Here is a 19605-nt window from a genome sequence, read left to right as displayed (position 1 = left end):
GCAGGCTCTGACCAGGTCTGGAGAATTGGCAGCAAAAATTTTGAGTAGTGAACCAGTAAATATTATTTCTGACTGGCCCCGCCCCATCTATTCTCTGCCTCCCGATGCCAGCTGATTAGGAGAAAATGGGGATTTTGCAGTATCCTTCCCCTGCCATGCTCACCAGGCCACACCCACCAAGCCACGGCCACAGAACCAATAGTAAAAAAAAATCTAATCCCACCACTGGTGGGGGTATTGCTTTTGATTGTTATTAACGAGCATTGCCTGGTTAGAAATGATTCAGGCTGCCTCATAAAATCATGTAGGACTGTATTTTGACAAACAAATGCCACCTGCCACTTAATGAACTTTGGACTTTTAGACTCCCTCCCCTTTGCCTTCTATACAGTTGTTCAATATCAAACAGAAGCCTCATAGATTGTGCAATGATGGAGGTCCTGCTCTCTGCATCTGGCTCATAATGCCTTGCCCCCCCCCCCAGGATGCCAGACCTCCACAGTGGCACTGGGCAGCAGTGGGCTACCAGCCGGAATGCTAAATTGCACTCATAAGTGCTTGTGGGGCCAGCGTGATTTTGCTTCTGCACCTGTGGTGGTAGCAAAATTGCACATGGAGCCGTAAGTGCACCCGTGTTTCGGCATGCGTGGAGGGAAAAAAATCCTCACCGAAACGGGGGCACCTGCGGCTCCGTGTGCGATTTTGCTACTGATTTTGCAAAATTGCTCTGGCCCTGCAAGCATTTATGCGCCACCACGGTGAGTGCAATTTAGCATTCCAGCTTGTAGCCCACTGCTGCGCCTGGGGCCAGTTCAGCTTTGCCAGGCAAGGACATACAATCAGGTCCTCACTTCTGCTGAAGCATGTATGAAACGTTAACAGCAAAGACTGCACCAGGACTTTAGACAGCTGAAAAGCCAGGAGAGTTTGTCTATATGAAATCACAGGCCGAATCAATGAATTAAAACCGTTCCCAGAAACAATGCCTTAGAAGGTCACAGGCCAGAAACAGAAAGGGCCTCTAAAGTTCTTTCATCCCAGCATCAAGTAGAATTCCTGTATGAGGAGCCAGGCCTTGAGCCAAGCAGAACTTCCTGTGTTTATAGGCTGATGGTGGAGATCAAGGACCCGCCTTCTCCAACCCCAGTTTAAACTCGACTGAAGGGCCTCTTCCTTTCCAGGACACATTTCCCCTCCCCCCGCAGAAATTACCCATAGCTCTAAAGTCTGCATGTTTGGACAAAGCACTGGTTCCTCCAACACAAATCTATCATGCAAATACTGTATGTACCTCAAAATCCAACCTTCCCATGTTTAAGGTTTTCAATGTGAGGCTTACCGTTCTGTGGTGAAGTAAGGGAGGTTGAAAGCTACATTGATCCTAAATTCATAGAGAGATAAAGCCTTGGCCTCCGTTCCCCTTTTAAAAAGAACTTTAGTTTTCAAACATGACCCTCCCTTCCTCCTTCTAGCTCTTCTTGGATGAGTCACATTTCCTGTGCAGCTGCCTTGAAGATGCCTTGTCTCCATAAAGCTTTAAACAAAATAAAATAAATACAATAAGTGAAGACAGCCACTTGCTGTTTCACTTAGGTCTTCCATGCCTTTCCTGCTTCTTTCTGAACCTCCTACAGAATTGTAATACCAGGAAAGAGTTTGGAGACATGTGCACATTCTTCTCCCATTTGCAAGAAATGCAGAGAAGGCTACAGGGAAAACAAAGCTCTTCCCCTAAGAGGAACCCTTGCTGCTTACACAAGCAAAGAAAATGCTCCCCCTTTTCAGCGCCAACTCCATGTAGGTTTGGTTGATCTGAGTCAGAGAAACTCCCATTTCGTTTAAGCTCAAGTTTAGTCTCTGTTCCATTTTGGGGCCTCTCAGCCTTGGAGGGTGGGCGCTGACTTTCTACATTGTTTTTTAATTGTTTAATAATGATGAGAAATTGCAGGTGCGTTACCTTTCCTTCTTCAGGTTTCAATGTTTCTTCAGGTTTCTCTCACAGTATAGAAAATCTCTATAACTTATTGTCTACCTTTCTGTCATATGGATGGTTTGGATGACAATCTTTGTAGATCGGCATTTTCCAGCTAAACATGTGGTGGGGGGACGACGACACTATGGATACCTCGCGCTCGGCTCGCAACTCTTTTTCAAAGACTTTTACATCTTTCCCTTCCTAAGAAAAAACTCTTAGGAAGTTTGCAGATTTGGAGCTGCGCGGTAAGGTGCTGCCCCCTTGCGGCACAAGCTGGGAGAGTCTCAAAAGAAAAAAATGAACAGGCGAAGCATCGGCGTCTCCGCCCCCTCCAGCTTCGGCCCTTTTCTGTCCAAAAGGGCCGGTGTTGGAGGGGGCGGAGACGCCGATGCTCCGCCTGTTCATTGGCCCAGAAGGCGTAGCGAGTTTTTAAAAGAAACTCCGTTTCTCAAGTTGGAGCTATTTCCACCCGGAGGAATTAGGATCAAACAACAAATTCGCCAGGCGGAAGAGGCGGGGGGGGGGCGTGTGTCCGAATTGGCGATTTGGGACGGACAGGTGATGTCTTCCTGCTTCTGACTCTATGACCATCAAACTTCTTTTGTTTCTGCTCATCAGAAATACCCATTATCTGAGCAGCCAGTATCTCTCAAGCAGGGATACTGAGATTAAGACCATCTAGTCTTTTTCCATCAAGTTCACTGATGTTACTATGTTTGGTAATGAAACATCTGAAAGAAAACAACCAAGCTCAGAGAGCACCAAGGACATCACATTTCAACCCTGAGCTACAAATATTCTCTTCCATCAGTACTTTTGTTTTGTTTTGCTGGTGTTTCTCCACAGAATAGTATGTGCATTAGACCAGTGTTTCCCAACTTTTTTTGAGCCGCGGCACATTATTCATATTTTCAAAATCCTGGGGAACACTGAACGGGGGGAGGGGTGGCTAAAGAAAAGTTTGGACAAAAAAAAATCTATTCCTCCATTTCGCTCTATTTCTCCCTCCCTCTTTCTCTCTCTTCCTTCCTTCCCTTCTTTCTCTCCATCCCTTTCTTTCTTTCTTCCTCTTTTTTGCTCTTTCCCTCTCCCTCCTTCCCCCTCTTTCTCTCTCTCTTGCTTTCTTTCCCTCTCTTTTTCTCTTGCTTTCTTTCTCTCTCATTCTCTCTCCCCTCCGTTTTTTCTCTCTCTCTTTCACCATGCCGTTGAAACACATCACAACTTCATTCCAGCGGCTCTCCAAGAACGAAACGCAGCAGGAAGATCTGCAACCTAACCGGGGCTTCTTCAGAGGGGAACCAACCAGCCCTAAGCACAGACTCAGTGTTTAAAACCATCGGAGCAAATGCTGGGGATTCAGCCAAGAAGGGGCAGAATTGCAGAGGAGCTGACAAGGGGTGAAAGGGGGGCTTGAAACATAGCCCGCCCTGGTATTTATTGTTGCTCCTGTGGGAGGGCATCGTGGGACTGCAGCCGCCTCCCCCTTCGAGGTGGGAGATGACTTGCCGGCAACAGAGACAAAAAGAGAGCTCGAGCCAGAGAGCGCCGTTGTCTTCGCCTCCGCCCAGCTCTGCAGCTAAGAGGCAGCAGCCATCAACCCCTTCGCCCTCCCAGGCGGCGCCCGGCCACGCTCCGCCTCCCGGTAGCCTGGCCGACTTTTACCTGCTGCCGGAGCCATTTTCTCACACCCTGTCGCCGCCAGGGAAGCTGCAGCCGGGCGGAGCGCACCGTAAAACAAGAAGAAAAGGTCAGCTGTGAGGCGGCACCCCCCCCCCCGCCTTTCCGCGGGACCTTTTCTTCATGTTTTATACGGTGCGCTCCGCCCGGCTGCAGCTTCCCTGGCGGCGGCAGGGTGTGAGCTTTGGGGCCCGGAGGGAGGGTTGCCGGCGGTAGCAGGGGCAAGGTGGTCAGCTGTGAGGCGGCTACTCCTGGTGCCGCTGCTGCCGCCGCCAGGGAAATTTTTGAACCCTGCCCAGGAGCCAAAGGTAGGCTTTTGCAAAAGGTAGGCGATTGGCTCCTGGGCAGGGTTAAAAAAACGCGCTGGGCCCCAAAGAAGGAAGGCGGGAAAAAGGAGGCGCGAAGAATGAAGCTCTCCTTTTTCCCGCCTTCCTTCTTTGGGGCCCAGCAGGAGAGCGCCGAAAACAGCGGCATCGGGCGGCAGTGCCCCGCCCAGCTGGAGCTTCGCGGCACACCTGACCATGTCTCGCGGCACACTAGTGTGCCGTGGCACACTGGTTGGGAAACGCTGCATTAGACGATGCAAAAATCAAGTTGTAAAATGCATTAGCCACTCTAGATCAACTTTGGCCTGTTAAATCTCCAGAGTTTTTAGAAATGTGTTCTACTATGAGCTCTGGCTTTTTGGCTTTAACATTACTTTTTAAAACTAGTTTTAAAGAGGATAAATCAGCACCTAAAAAACAAGAACTTATTGGACCCAAATCAGCATGGCTTTACTGAAGGCAAATCATGTCAGACTAATCTCATTGATTTCTTTGACTATGTCACAAAGGTGTTGGATCAAGGTGGTGCCGTGGATATTGCCTATCTGGACTTCAGCAAAGCCTTTGATACGGTTCCACATAAAGAGCTGATAGATAAATTAGTGAAGATTGGACTTAATCCTTGGATAGTTCAGTGGATTTGCAGCTGGCTGAAGCATAGACATCAGAGTTATTGTTAATGGTGAGTATTCTGAGCAGAGACGGGTTACAAGCGGAGTGTCACAAGGGTCTGTTCTAGGTCCTATTCTTTTTAATATGTTTGTGAGTGACATAGGGGAAGGTTTGGTAGAGAAGGTTTGCCTATTTGCCGATGACTCTAAAGTGTGCAATAGGTTTGATATTCCTGGAGGCGTCTGTAATATGGTAAATGATTTAGCTTTACTAGATAAATCGTCAAAGCAATAGAAACTGCAGTTTAATGTTTCCAAATGTAAAATAATGCACTTGGGGAAAAGGAATCCTCAATCTGAGTATTGTATTGGCAGTTCTGTGTTAGCAAACACTTCAGAAGAGAAGGATTTAGGGGTAATGATTTCTGACAGTCTCAAAATGGGCGGGCAGTGTGGTCGGGTGGTAGGAAAAGCAAATAGGATGCTTGGCTGCATAGCTAGAGGTATAACAAGCAATATATATGTCACATGTTTTTTGCTGAATTTGAAAATTAAGGGAGACTAGGATAGATCTATTTCGGCCTTATTTTGGCCTCATCAGCTAGCCATACCCACTGGGACTTGAACCTGCAACCTTTGCCTTGTAAGGCAGAGAATTACCCTCTAGGCCAGCGTTTCCCAACCAGTGTGCCACGGCACACTAGTGTGCCGCGAGACACGGTCAGGTGTGCCGCGAAGCTCCAGCTGGGCGGGGCGCTGCTGCCCGATGCCGCTGTTTTCGGCGCTCTCCTGCTGGGCCCCAAAGAAGGAAGGCGGGAAAAAGGAGAGTTTCATTCTTCGCGCCTCCTTTTTCCCACCTTCCTTCTTTGGGGCCCAGCGTGTTTTTTTAACCCTGCCCAGGAGCCAATCGCCTACCTTTGGCAAAAGCCTACCTTTGGCAATTGGCTCCTGGGCAGGGTTCAAAAACTGAAAGACGCAGCTAAGTGCGCCATGGCTAAGTGCGCGTGGGGGGAATTTCCCTGGCGGCGGCAGCAGCGGCACCAGGAGTAGCCACCTCACAGCTGACCACCTTGCCCCTGCTACCGCCGGCAACCCTCCCTCCGGGCCCCAAAGCTCACACCCTGCCGCCGCCAGGGAAGCTGCAGCCGGGCGGAGCGCACCGTATAAAACATGAAGAAAAGGTCCCACGGAAAGGCGGGGTGGGGGGGTGCCGCCTCACAGCTGACCTTTTCTTCTTGTTTTACGGTGCGCTCCGCCCAGCTGCAGCTTTCCTGGCGGTGGCAGGGTGTGAGAAAATGGTTCCGGCAGCAGGTAAAAGTTGGCCAGGCTACCGGGAGGCTGAGCATGGCCGGGCGCCGCGTGGGAGGGTGAAGGGGTTGATGGCTGCTGCCTCTTAGCTGCAGAGCTGGGCAGAGGCGAAGACAACGGCGCTCTCCGGCTCGAGCTCTCTTTTTCTCTCTGTTGCCGGCAAGTCATCTCCCACCTCGAAGGGGGAGGCGGCTACAGTCCCACGATGCCCTCCCACAGAAGCAACAATAAATACTAGGGTGGGCTATGTTTCAAGCCCCCCTTTCCCCCCTTGTCAGCTCCTCTGCAATTCTGCCCCTTCTTGGCTGAATCCCCAGCATTTGCTCCGATGGTTTTAAACACTGAGTCTGTGCTTAGGGCTGGTTGGTTCCCCTCTGAAGAAGCCCCGGTTAGGTTGCAGATCTTCCTGCTGCGTTTCGTTCTTGGAGAGCCGCTGGAATGAAGTTGTGATGTGTTTCAACGGCATGGTGAAAGAGAGAGAGAGAAAAAGGAGGGGAGAGAGAATGAGAGAAAGAAAGCAAGAGAAAAAGAGAGGGAAAGAAAGCAAGAGAGAGAGAAAGAGGGGGGAAGGAGGGAGAGGGAAAGAGCAAAAAAGAGGAAGAAAGAAAGAAAGGGATGGAGAGAAAGAAGGGAAGGAAGGAAGAGAGAGAAAGAGGGAGGGAGAAATAGAGCGAAATGGAGGAATAGATTTTTTTTGTCCAAACTTTTCTTTAGGCCCCCCCCCCCCCCCGTTCAGTGTTCCCCAGGATTTTGAAAATATGAATAATGTGCCGCGGCTCAAAAAAGGTTGGGAAACACTGCTCTAGGCTACAGTATCCAATCCCTTCAGCTCTGCACCAGCTCTATACCATATATATTTATCCATCCATCCTAAGATAAAATACAAGAAATAGTATGAGGGCAGACTAGATGGACCATGAGGTCTTTTTCTGCCGTCAATCTTCTATGTTTCTAAATTCCCTCACCGCCTTCTGCAAGCCCTTCCCTTTTTAACCCTGCCGTAGCATCCTTGATTACTGACAGCTGTGACTTAGAATCTCCGTCTGCATCTGTGCAGCTGCTCCTGCCATCCCAGCATTCTACGGACCCTGACATTTAGGATGGGATCATCCATTACCCCTTCCTTGTCTGACTCAGAGGAGACTCTGACTGGAGATCCTACATGCTCTGCTGGCCTCTCTGCCTCTCTAGCACCTTCCACATCCCCTTCTTCCCCTTCACTGCCTGACTCCTCATTAAGCCAGACAGGTCTTCTTTGATCTGATGGACCGGGCTCCTCTGAGTCAAAATCAGTGGCCAGAGGAGTTGAACGTGAGCCAACCACAACAGAGTTTCAACATCTTTTTATAGTGTGGTGACCAAAACTAGATGCAGTATTCTAGGTGTGGTCTTACTAAGGCTTTATAGAGTAGTCTTAGTACCTCACTCAGCCTTGATTAAATCTCCCGGTTAATGCAATTTAGGATTACATTAGCTCTTTTGGCTGCTACCCCATTTCGCTGGCTCACTTTTAACCGGTTGTCCACTAAGACTTTATGCTCTGTGACTGTATGTCTGTATTCAGGAATTTACAGAAGTAACCAACCACCAACCATTCACCAGGCTGAAGCAGATTAAATATGCAAATTCCCAGTTAACTAGATGGAATCTGCATAGCACATCAGTATTGTACATCTGGTGGACAGCTAAAAATCATTGCTGACTTTATTGCAATATGGGAAGGACATAGAGAGGGCAGTGGTCTCATAAAATGAAAAAAAAAACCAAGAACAAAAAAATAGTGATTTGTGTGTGGGGGGGGGGGTTGTTGTTGTTATTGTTAAAAGTTGTGAGGTATGTGAGAGGATGGACTGCATACAAAATGGCCAAGAATTAAATTGTTGCATTGTCTCTTTAAGGTCTCTCCCTAATCAGCACAGTAACTGTTGGCTATAAAAGCTGAGGAGAAAGGCAGCAATGTGTAATAATGTTGGTGTGCCAGAGAGAGGGAAAGAGGGGTGTGTGTATTTGTCTTTGGAGATAAAGCTGCCTGTAAAAGCCTAAAACGAATATGAAGAGAAACTGTTCCTCTGTAGGAGTAAATTAGAGGGGCAGTAGGGGCAGTAGAAGTGGGAAAAAGTGGAGCAGTGTGTACTAACTTTTGAGTTCTTGTATGTAACCTATGTTCTTAGGTTAGCTCTCGTGGGTTTTGAGCCCACTGACTTGGGTGTACATAAAAGAACGTGTTGATTTTAATTTTTACTATGGTAAATGTTGATAAATATAAGCCATACGAACAAAAGCTCTTTTGAGATTCTCCATAGTTTTTGAAAGTGAGATAGGGTTCTGAAAGAAAAAAAAGTTTAATTAACAGCCTTAGAGCTCTTCAGCATTGCATTAAGTCACCCTCATCCTGTATTGATTCTTCTTCTTCCATATCCATCGTCAGACATTGGTGATTATGTTGGCAAGCCTACTTTTATCAACAAACTCAATGCTGCTGAGTTTTGTCCAAACCATGTTGAAGCCATGATGTTCTTCTTCTGCCTGGACCTCATTTGCCTTTAATCTTTCCCTGGAGGATTAAGTGAAGGATGCCATATTTGTCTGGGTGTAACATCACATGACTGAAATATTCTAACTTTTGTTTTTTAATGGCTTTGATGATTTCCCTTTGCTTTTCCAGGTGGCTTATCACGTCCCCATTTGTGATTTTTCCCCAGCTTATATGTAATAGCTGTATTGATGCTGTCTAAATTCTATTCCAGTTCATAGAGACTCTGCTTAGATTGTGATGCTTCAGCAGTGACTAGCCAAGTGCTCTGTCTGAATTGTGGGATAGCTACCTGCGTCCCCATTGGCCAATTCTCTGCTGCTGCATCCTCCCACTGCTAGAGCTTGCTGTAGGTGGACACATAAGGCTGACCCTTCTATGGGTTGCCTTTTCCTGCCTAATTGACCAATTTTTCCTTCTTCCTCTGAGAACGCTGAAAGAAAACAGGAAGAGACCAGGTACCAAATCTATTTATTCATTCATTCATTCATTCATTCATTCATTCATTCATGGGTTTTTTTATGCTGCCCTACTCAGACTCAGGGTGGCTTACAACATGTTAGCAATAGCACTTTTTAACAGAGCCAGCATATTGCCCCCACAATCATGTCCTCATTTTAGTTCGAAGGATGGAAGACTGTGCCGGTGATGAGATTTGAACCACTGACCTACAGATCTAGCAGTCAGCTTTAGTGGCCTGCAGTATGTCCAGAATCCATCATGGATTTTTCCATGGGGAGGGTGGGATCAAAGGAAAGGACTGCAGTAGTTTTACTACTCCATCAGTGAACTTGTGGAGGAAATTGGGAGGACGAAAGAGTGAAAAAAAAGTAAGTTGGAGGTTAAATGTTCCAGGACCAAAATGGCCATGCAGGGCAATAATTGCACCTCGATGCTAAATAAAGGGCAGGAGTTTTCTAGATGGAAGAAAAGCAGAAGCAGCAAACTAAGCTCTGCTGTAATTAGTACAATCCAGATAGGATTCCTTTCATGGAGATGGCATTGGCAGTGGACTGGGGATAAGTGCAGCACATTAGATCCTCCCTTCTGAGAACGGTTGGGCTCCTGAACACCTGGCTGGCTACCTGGCCATACAAATACTGAAAACGAGACAGCTTTGGTCTGTATAGTCACTAGGGGTCAAGGCGAACTTGATGGCACTTAATCAAACAGTAAAGCAACCAATGTTTCCTTTTCTTATTCAGACTTCAAAGGACAATAATCTGACAATGTAAAAGAATTGTTGTCACTTATAATTTTGGGGGGTATTTTTTATCCTCTTAGTTCGATATTTTTCATTTTCAAAAGTCTTCAGTTCAAATTATAGTTGCTGAAGGAAAGTTCTTTAGACTTTCACTTGAAAATACCATATTAAATCCAGGCTCCTCCTAACCATATTCTGAATGGAAATAAAAATAGATTAAACAAATAAACATGAAGAAACAGTGTCTACATGGAGGTCCTAGCAATGTGGTTCATGTCCATCCATTCTCCATACCGTGCGATATATTTTCCATTCAACCTATAATGAAACAAAAACTTATTTTAATCTATCAAAAGATGAGTGCTCAGTAATGTCTCTATCAGAGCTATGAAGGGACCCACCTAGATATCTCTGAGGGTAGATCCAGACCTCCAATTATCTGATCCACCCCACAGAATTCCACGGTTTATTTGATTTCACAATTTCAAGGTACATTTTGTCTGTTTCAAAAAACTTGATGATTTGCTATCCCTATAAATTTATCCATTTTAGGAGGGGTTATTATGATTTACCACACAGTCAGCCAGATGTTCAGACTGGATTTGACATTTTTTGTCTACCTACCATGGCTGCTGCTTCTCAGTGCCACAGCGCTTTCCGGATGGGACTTAAGAGGAAAGTGGTGGCTCACAGCTGCTAAATTGCACAAGATGCTCTCCCAGCAGTGTGAAGAGAAGCAGCCATTGCCCTAGAGAGCAGAGATGGAGGGGAGGAAGCTACATGTGTGCATTCATGTGTGGAAACCATGCGCATATGCATGGAAGCCATGCATGAATGCATATGTAGAAGTTGCACGTGCACACACTGAAACGCACATGCTCGTATTTTCAGTGAACTAGTGGTGGAATTATTTGACTCCCACCACTGACTAAAACTCACACCCTTCACTGTCACATCACATGGCCCAATCAATCCCCTGTGTCAGCTGCTGCCAAACTTCATTCATTCCCCTCTAGTTGCCAGTAGCCCGACATTGATCACATGTGAAAGAAAGTTGTTATGACTATACTGTAGTTCCTTTGCTACTCTCCCATTCCTACTGTGGCAGCCCTGTAAAATCTGACCAAAGATGGATCCAGGGCTGACAGATATATTTCCAGATGATAAGCACTCAAGAGATGATTAGCACATCAACTGAAAAGAAAACAATGGATACTTACTCTAGTGCCTCAATATTACATTGAGGATGTTTGAGCCCTTTACACAGCACTTCCATTATTTTATCATCTGGGTTTTCGAGGGACAGTCTTAGCTCTCTCAGTCTCTGATTTTTCCTGAATAATAAAGCAAGATCCCTGCTAGAGGATTCAGTCAAGAACTCTCCATCAAGCCTGCAGAAAGGATCCAAAAATAATTATTATTTCTTGAAAAATAGCCACGGACTGTATTTGTGAATTGAAGTGGATGTGATTATGTATGGCAACTCCATGGATATATTTCAGGAATATTAACTGCCAAAAATACATTTGTACAAATCAATCTGAAAGAATAAAATTCACTTACTGTAGCATCTTTATTGTACATTCTGGATGTTTGAGACCATCACACAGAAGTTCCATTTTTCTGTCATTTGCATCCTCAAAAAACAAGTACAACACTCTCAAACTGTGGTTTTTCCTGAATACTTCTGCAAAATGCCTACAGCAGGATTCTGTCAGACTCTGAAAAGAAATTCTGCAGAGAAAGGCCAAGAAAAATACAATTACCTGTTTAAAAATAAGTATTTTTTATAGAAACTGAAGGGAATGTAATCATATATGCCAACCAAACTGCCTCTCTCTGGATATATTTCTAGAATGTTAACAGTCCATAGACATGTACATGACATTGAAAGGAAAAAAATAACAATCGCTTACTCTAGTGTCTGTATTGTACATTCTGGATGTTTGAGCCCATTGCATAGCAATTCCATTATTTTGTCATCTGGGTTCTTTAGGAACAAGTATAACACACACAGTTTTTGGTTTTTCCTGAGTAACTCTGCAAGATGTCTGCTGCAAGATTCAGTCAGGGTCTCTCCATCCAGCCTGCGGATAAATAGACTGAATAATTAAAGTTATTTGTTCAAAAACAAGCACAGAATGTATTTTTGTAGGAACTGAAGGAAATGGGATTATTATGTTCAGCAACTTAACAGCTTTCTCTCTTGATATATTTCCAAAATATTAACCATCAAAAGACAGTTGCGAAGATCAAACTGAAAGAGGAAAAATCACTTACTCTATTTTACATTCTGGATGATTGAGCCCATCACACATTAGTTCCATTCTTTTGTCATCTGTGTTATTAAGGAACAAATATATCTTTCTCAATCTCTGGTTTTTCCTGAGTACTTCAGCAAGATGCCTGCTGCAGGATTCTGTCTGGATCTCTCCAGCAAGTCTGCAAAAAAAAGTATGAAAAAATCACCATTATCTTTTGACAAAAAAGTCTGGAATATATTTTTAGAGAATGAAGTGAATGTTATTCTGAATGGCAACTGAACTGCCTCCGCCAGATATATTCCCAGAATATTAATAATCAAAAACAGTTGTGCAGGTCAAATTGAAAGGGGGAAAACCATTTACCGTATCGTTTCTATTTTACATTCTGGATGACTGAGCCCATCATACATCAGTTCCATTATTTTGTCATTTGTGACATTAAGGAGCAAATATAACTCTCTCAATCTCTGGTTTTTCGTGAGTACTTCAGCAAGATGCCTGCTGCAGGATTCTGTCATGATCTCTCCAGCAAGTCTGCAAAACAAGTATGAAAAAATCACCATTATCTTTTGACAAATAAGTCTGGAATATATTTTTAGAGAGAATGAAGTGAATGTTATTCTTGATGGCAACTGAACTGCCTCCACCAGATATATTCCCAGAATATTAATGGCCAAAAAACATTTGTACAGATCAAACTGAAACGGGAAAAGATCACTTACTGTAGCGTATTTACAGTACATTCTGGATGTTTGATGCCCTCACACAGCACTTCCACTGCTTCGTTATTTTCATTGTCAAGGTACAAGTTTAACCTTTTCAATCTCTGTTTTTTCCTGATTACTTCTGCAAGATGTCTACTGCCAGATTTGGTGATGAACCCTTCAGTAAGGCTGTCCAAAAAAGGAAGGAAAATAACAATTATCTGTTGAAAAAACAAGCATGCAATTTATTCTCATAGGAATTAAAGGAGTGTATGGCAGCAGGGAAAAAACAAAGTCCAATTGCCTTTTGGGAGGGGAAGGGAAAGCACTTTTGGGACAACCATAACCTGGATGATTGAGAATATCCATGGACAAAACTATGGAATGTGTTTTATAGGAACTAAAGGAAACGTGATTATGTGTGGCAAATCCTCTCCCTGAATACATTTCCAGAATATTAATTTCCAAATGATGGTTCTGCAGACCAAACTGAAAGGAAAAATAACTGTCGCTTACTTTAGTGTCTCTATTGTACATTCTGGTTGTTTGAGCCCATCACACAGCACTTCCATTATTTTGTCATCTCGGTTCTTGAGGGACAGTATTAACTTTTTCAATCTCTGATTCTTCCTGAGTACTTCAGCAAGATGCCTGCTGCAGGATTCGTTCAAGACCTCTCCAGCAAGCCTGCAGAAAGTAGTCTGAAAAATTACAATTAAGTCCTGAAAAACCAGCATATAGCTTATTTTTATAGGAACTGAGGGGGATGTAATTATGCTTCAGCTGCTTTTCTCTGGATATATTTCCACAATGTTAATCATCAAAAGACGATTGCAGAGATCAAACTGAAAGGACAGAACAGTCACTTACTCTATTGTTTCTATTTTACATTCTGGATGACTGAGCCCATCACACAGTAGTTCCATAGTTTTGTCATCTGTGCTATTGAAGATCATATGTATTGTTCTCAATCTCTGGTTTTTTCTGAATAATAATGCAAGATATTTGCTAGAGGATTCAGTCAAGAACTTTCCATCAAGCCTGCAGAAAGGATCAAAAAAATTATTATTATTTCTTGAAAAATAAGCATGGACTGTATTTATATATGAATTTCCCTTCTGTCTCCAACCTTCCCTTTGTGGGAAGGTTGTAGAGAAAGTGGTAGTGCTATAGCTCCTAAGGTAATTGGAAGAAATGGATTATCTAGACCCTTTTCAATCTGGCGTCAGGCCTGGCTACAGCATAGAAACTGATGACTCTGATGGATGATCTCTGGCAAGCCCGAGATAGAGGTCATCCTCTATCTTGGTGCTACTTGACTTCTCAGTTGCTTTCAATACCATTGACCTTGCTATCCTTCTGTGATGGCTAAGGGAGTTGGGAGTGGAAAGTACCATTATACATTGGTTCTCCTCCTATCTCTCTGATCAGTCAGTGTTGGTGGGAGGACAGAGGTTGACCTTAGGCCTCGCCTCAGGGCTCGGTCCTCTCTCCTCTTTTATTTAACATCTGCATGGATAGATAGATAGATAGATAGATAGATAGATAGATAGATAGATAGATAGATAGATAGATAGACAGACAGACAGACAGACAGACAGACAGACAGATGATAGGTAGGTAGCTAGGTAGGTAAGTCTGCAGAGAAAAGCCAAGAAAAATACAATTACCTATTGAAAAACATGGTGTTTTTGTTTACAGAAACTGAAGGGAATGTTATCATATATGCCAACCAAACTGCCTCTCCCTGGATATATTTCCAGAATATTAACAGCCCATAGACATGTACATTCTGAAACTGAAAGGAAAAAACAACAATCACTTACTGTAGTGACTGTATTGTACATTCTGGATGTTTGAGCCCATTGCATAGCAATTCCATTATTTTGTCATCTGGGTTCTTTAGGAACAAGTATAACACACTCAATTTTTGGTTTTTTCTGAGTACCTCTGCAAGATGTCTGCTGCAAGATTCAGTCAGGGTCTTTCCATCTAGCCTGCAGATAAATAGAATGAATAATTAAATTAAATTATATTTGTTCAAAAACAAGCATATAATGTATTATGTAGGAACTGAATGAAATGTGATTACGTACGGCAACTTAATAGCTCTCTCTGGATATATTTCCAAAACTATTCCTAAGAGGTCAGTAAGGGGCATGCATAACTACACGAGAGTGCCTTCCATCCCCGTCCTAATGTTCCTCTTTTACTAGTATCATGTATATAAATATTATTATATTTTTGTATACCAATACGTACTGGACAAAACAAATTAAAAAAAAATAAATCATTTAACCATCAAAAGGCTGTTGCAGTAATTAAACTGAAAGGGGGAAAATCACTTACTGTATGGTTTCTATTTTACATTCTGGATGACTGAGCCCATCACACAATAGTTCCATTATTTTGTCATTTGTATTATTAAGGAGCAAATATAACTCTGTCAATCTCTGGTTTTTCCTGAGTACTTCTGCAAGATTCCTGCTGCAGGTTTCTGTCAGGATCTCTCCACCAAGCCTGCAGGGAACAGTAATCATGAAAAGACAGTTGCTGCAGAGATCAAACTGGGAAAAGGTGGGGTGGGGATCACTTACTGTAGTATTTCTATTTTACATTCTGGATGTTTGAGTCCTCTACACAGTAACTCCATTGATTTGTCATCTACGTTCTTGAGGGACAAGCCTAATGCTCTCAAACTTTGCATTTTACTGAGTACTTCTGCAAAATGCCTGCTGCATGATTCATTGATGGCCTTTCTTGCAAGCCTGGAGAAAAGGGGAAATTACAGTTATCTTTTGAAAAAGAACACTTGAATGTATTTTTATAATTATTGAATGAAATGTGATTATCTGTGGTATCTGAACTGGCTCCCTACTATTATGTGCACCAGGGTGCCTATTGTCCCTCTCCTAATGTTTGTTTGTTTGTTTGTTTGTTTGTTAATTGATTGATTGGTTGGTTGGTTGGTTGGTTGGTTGGACTTATATGCTGCCCCTCTCTGTGCACACGGGACAGCTTACAACATTCCCTCTTATTAGTACCCATCTTTTAGATATGAATAATGTTATATCTATGTACTGTATATTACCAATACGTACTTGACTAAATAAATAAATAAAATTGTCTAAATTAAGAATATTCATAGCTTCCCCAGATTGGAAGCTTTGTCTACATTTTGGGGTTGAGCCTCTCCAGAACTGAACAGCTTCCCTTTGTCTTAATCCCTGCCAGTTAGCCTTTCTTTCCCTTTTTGTTAAGTTGCTAATGATGCACTCTCTTTGCTAGCCTTTCCCTCCTAGTTTCCTGCATTGTCTTCACAAATCTTTCTGAAGATGGTGCAGCTTTAGACATATGTAGGGAATGTTTACTAAGAAGCTGTGTCTAAAAAGGAAAGAGGTCCTGGGGGCAAAAGATGAAAAGTTGGTGCTGGGAACTGAGAGTGTAAGTAGCTATGGGAATAGATGCTTGCTGGCACTTACTGAGTCTTTCTGGGCATGCTGTGAAATTCTGGGCATGCTTGCCACCTTGCAAACATAGTCCAGTGTAGTATTCTTTGTATAGGTCAAATGCCATATGGTTGGGCAAGCCCAGATATGACCAAAAGCCACATGTGGATGCTCAGTTCATATAATTCTGTTAGCACGGAGTTTCTGGGTAGGCCTGGGAAGCTCAAGCCTGGGGCAAGAAAAATGTGCCAGGGGGCTTGTTGCTAAGACTTCCTAAAAATAACTCCCTAAAGTTTGTCCTTGCTTCTGCTACATTATCAATGATATATTGTTCATTGTATACAAGTTACCACATCATGTAAAATTATGCATGTGCACAGCCGAAGTAGGTTAGAGATAACACTTCTTTGTATAATAAAGCTGGCTGGAAAATAAAAATTATTTTACTCTCTCCCACATGGTCTCTGGCTATCTTTAAACCCTTCACAACTATTCAGTCCAGCCAAATAACAAAATGATTGCTGTAAATTTCAAATAAAAACTTGACATAGAGTTTTTAAAAAATTAAAGTATCTTGAGAATTTACAAAGAATGACCAAATACAAAATATGTAAAGTCCATCTCTAAACTTTTAACACATTAGAATTGAATTGAATTGAATCCTTTAACTGATATTTGCAAATTGCTTAATTATCATTTATAAACTTGTGAGCTCAACTACTAGGAATCCCCCCTCCATCTAATATCTTCTAGAAAATTGTTATATTAAATTTTTGTGGTCTTTCGATTATGATCACAAATATAGTATAATTGTATCTTAGAAAACAGTAATCTGGAAGGAACTGAAAAGAATATGGTTAAATTTCAAAACTATAACCGTCTTTTCCTGGCTCTTTTCCAGAGCTCAAGAGAAAGCATCACACATCAAACTGTGAAAGAAATACTGAACACTCACACTAATGTTTCTATTTTACAGTCCATGTGTTGGAGCCCCTCACACAACAGTTCTGCTGCTCTGTCATCTATGTCCGTGGGGGCCAAGCGTAACATTTTCAATCTCTGGTTTTTCTTGAAGACTTCAGCAAGATGCCTGCTACAGGACTCTGTGAAGGACCAGCCATCCAAACTGAAAGAACAGTAATCACTCAGAAGAATTAAAATGATACCTTCTGATTAGTAGTACCACATATAAAAATAGATGGTAAAGACAATAATAATTAAAAACAATTAAAAGCAATAGTTATGGGCAGTTAATCATGAAATTTTCAGAGTTTATATTCTCCTACATTCCATTTATTTTATTTTTGAGGCTTAGAACAATTTTTTCTGTGCCAGCACTAATGGCTATCAGGCAGCAAGGTAGTAATGTGGATGCTTTCCCAGTCCAGTGACATGCAAGCTCCCACGGACCCTTGAGACGTTTTTAATCAATATTGTTCAATGACAATGTAAATGTAGCCACAAACTGACATAGATTGATACTGGGAACCCAATTACAAGTGACAACTGCAAATTAAAAAACCCAAGAAACCCAGTAATGGGAAGCCTCACAGATCTGAGGCTTACAAAGTTGTTCTCAGCATTTGCTCTCAAGAAGTGAGGCCAATAAATCAACTACACTGAGCTCCCATTCAATATGCAGCTGTGGCAGTTTCCTTCTCAGCTTTGACTCTTCTGCAGGTTTCTTGCCAAATCTCTCAAATATTCCACATTTTTCTTTATAGGAGTTGTTGCTGGGTGCAAACAAGGCATCCTGGGGGCTTACTGGAATTGAACTTTGGCTCCACTACAACTGGAATCATCCAAGCCAAGACAGGTCAAGAAACTTCTCTTTCTTTCCATCCTCCTTATCAAAGGACATGACCAGTACATTTATACAACTTTGGAGTCAAGAATGGTATTTTAAAGAATAAGATTGCCATGGCCAAAGCCACTTTAGATCATCTAGTCGAGGGTGTCAAATTCCTGACCTGTGGGTTGGAAGCGTCACTGGCCATACCCACGCCCATTTTAGCAAAGGGGGAAAAGTTGCAATATGTCATGTGACAACTTAATGCTGCGAGTTTCATCCCCCGATCTAGTCAATCAGTTACACACAGAACTATTATGCATAGGCAGTGAAGGGCTACCAAAATTTTTACTATACACTGTGGGCATGGCTTATGCAGGATGGCCTGCATTTTCTTTCAACATCTTTCAATGCAAATTGGGTGGCCTGGGGTGGAGCTCCATTTTTGTTAACCCACTGCGTGTGTCCCCCCCCCCCCCCCCCGTTCAGGCAGTAACCCACCCCTGTGCATAGGTTTCTGTATCAATAACATTTAGGATAAAATTCATGGAGTTTCTTACCGCAGATCTCTTAGGTTTCTCAGCTTTGTCAGTGCTTTAAAGAAATCTTCCATATACCTTTCATCCAAATTCCATTCCCTATAAGGAGAAATATATTTTTGCTGTCACTTTTCCTTCAATATTTTCAGTTCCATAGTTTACAACTATAATTATAAGTCTATTTGTAAAGTAATCATAAATAAATGTATTCATGTTCCAATATGGGAAATTAATAACAGAAAAAGATCATTTGTAAATGAAAAGTTTATAGAAATTGGTAGTCCGCAACTAGCAACAATAATGGAGCCTGCCAATTACATTCAGAAATTGTGACACTGTCAAGTGAAGTGCCAATGTAATTGTCTTATGACTGACCCATTCATTCTGCCCTTGGTTTAATTATTAAATGAAGAACAGGATGCAGCAGGGTTTCAGGGGGAAGTTCCAGGACAGAATGGGACAACTCTCCGAGTCTTCGGAGAGAGGCGGCATACAAAGCTAATAAATAAACTTGTTTCAGCCAACTTGACACAGTCCACTTGCCATAGTCAACTTGACATGGGACAATTCATTATGGGACAATTAAACAATACTATTTAAGTATTTTTAAAAATATATTTTTAAAAAATCTTGCTATTTGCATTCCATTTCCCCCCCTCCTTTTGCATCCTTTCTTTAATGATTCAACCCCAGCATTTCTTTGATATTAGTGTAACTCTTGTCCCAGCAAGTTGCAACAAGACCACCTTCTGCCGCACTAATCCCAGCGACTGGTTAGGTCCCATAGAGTTGGCCTTCTATGGGTCCCGTCGACTAAACAATGTTATTTGGTGGGACCCAGAGGAAGAGCCTTCTCTGTGGCAGCCCCAACCCTCTGGAACCAGCTCCCCCCAGAGATTAGAATTGCCCCCACCCTCCTTGCCTTTCGTAAACTTCTTAAAACCCACCTCTGCCGTCAGGCATGGGGGAATTGAGACACCTCCCCCGGGGCCTATACAGTTTATGCATGGTATTTTTGTGTGTATTTTTAGTGATTTTAAATTATTAGATTTGTTATACATTGTTTTATTGTTGTGAGCCACCCTGAGTCTACGGAGAGGGGTGGCATACAAATCTAATAAATAATAATAAATAATAATAATTATGGCAAACCTCTATGGCATGTGTGCCACAGGTGGCATGCAGACATATCTCAAAGGGTACGTAAGGCGTTGTCAACTCCAGTG

The 19605-nt window shown here is 42.8% G+C and overlaps 1 protein-coding gene across 1 annotated transcript in view; it reads right to left on the bottom strand.

Moving 5' to 3' along the window:
• The window catches only part of LOC139175565 (NACHT, LRR and PYD domains-containing protein 12-like), a 144017-nt gene that overhangs the window by 111326 nt on the left and 13086 nt on the right, over positions 1–19605 (bottom strand). The window contains exons 5-16 of the mRNA XM_070766729.1: positions 18401–18478; positions 17007–17177; positions 15200–15370; positions 14952–15122; positions 14429–14599; positions 13473–13643; positions 13119–13289; positions 12621–12791; positions 12262–12432; positions 11915–12076; positions 11551–11721; positions 11198–11368 (exon numbers count right to left, since the gene is read on the bottom strand). Coding sequence (XP_070622830.1) covers positions 11198–11368; positions 11551–11721; positions 11915–12076; positions 12262–12432; positions 12621–12791; positions 13119–13289; positions 13473–13643; positions 14429–14599; positions 14952–15122; positions 15200–15370; positions 17007–17177; positions 18401–18478 — 1950 coding nt within the window. The remainder of the gene's footprint in view (positions 1–11197; positions 11369–11550; positions 11722–11914; positions 12077–12261; positions 12433–12620; positions 12792–13118; positions 13290–13472; positions 13644–14428; positions 14600–14951; positions 15123–15199; positions 15371–17006; positions 17178–18400; positions 18479–19605) is intronic.

Source organism: Erythrolamprus reginae, chromosome 1, assembly GCF_031021105.1.
Source record: "Erythrolamprus reginae isolate rEryReg1 chromosome 1, rEryReg1.hap1, whole genome shotgun sequence".
Lineage (NCBI taxonomy): Eukaryota > Metazoa > Chordata > Lepidosauria > Squamata > Dipsadidae > Erythrolamprus > Erythrolamprus reginae.
Note: the sequence above shows the minus strand (reverse complement) of the source record. Positions and strands in the feature narration are given on the sequence as shown.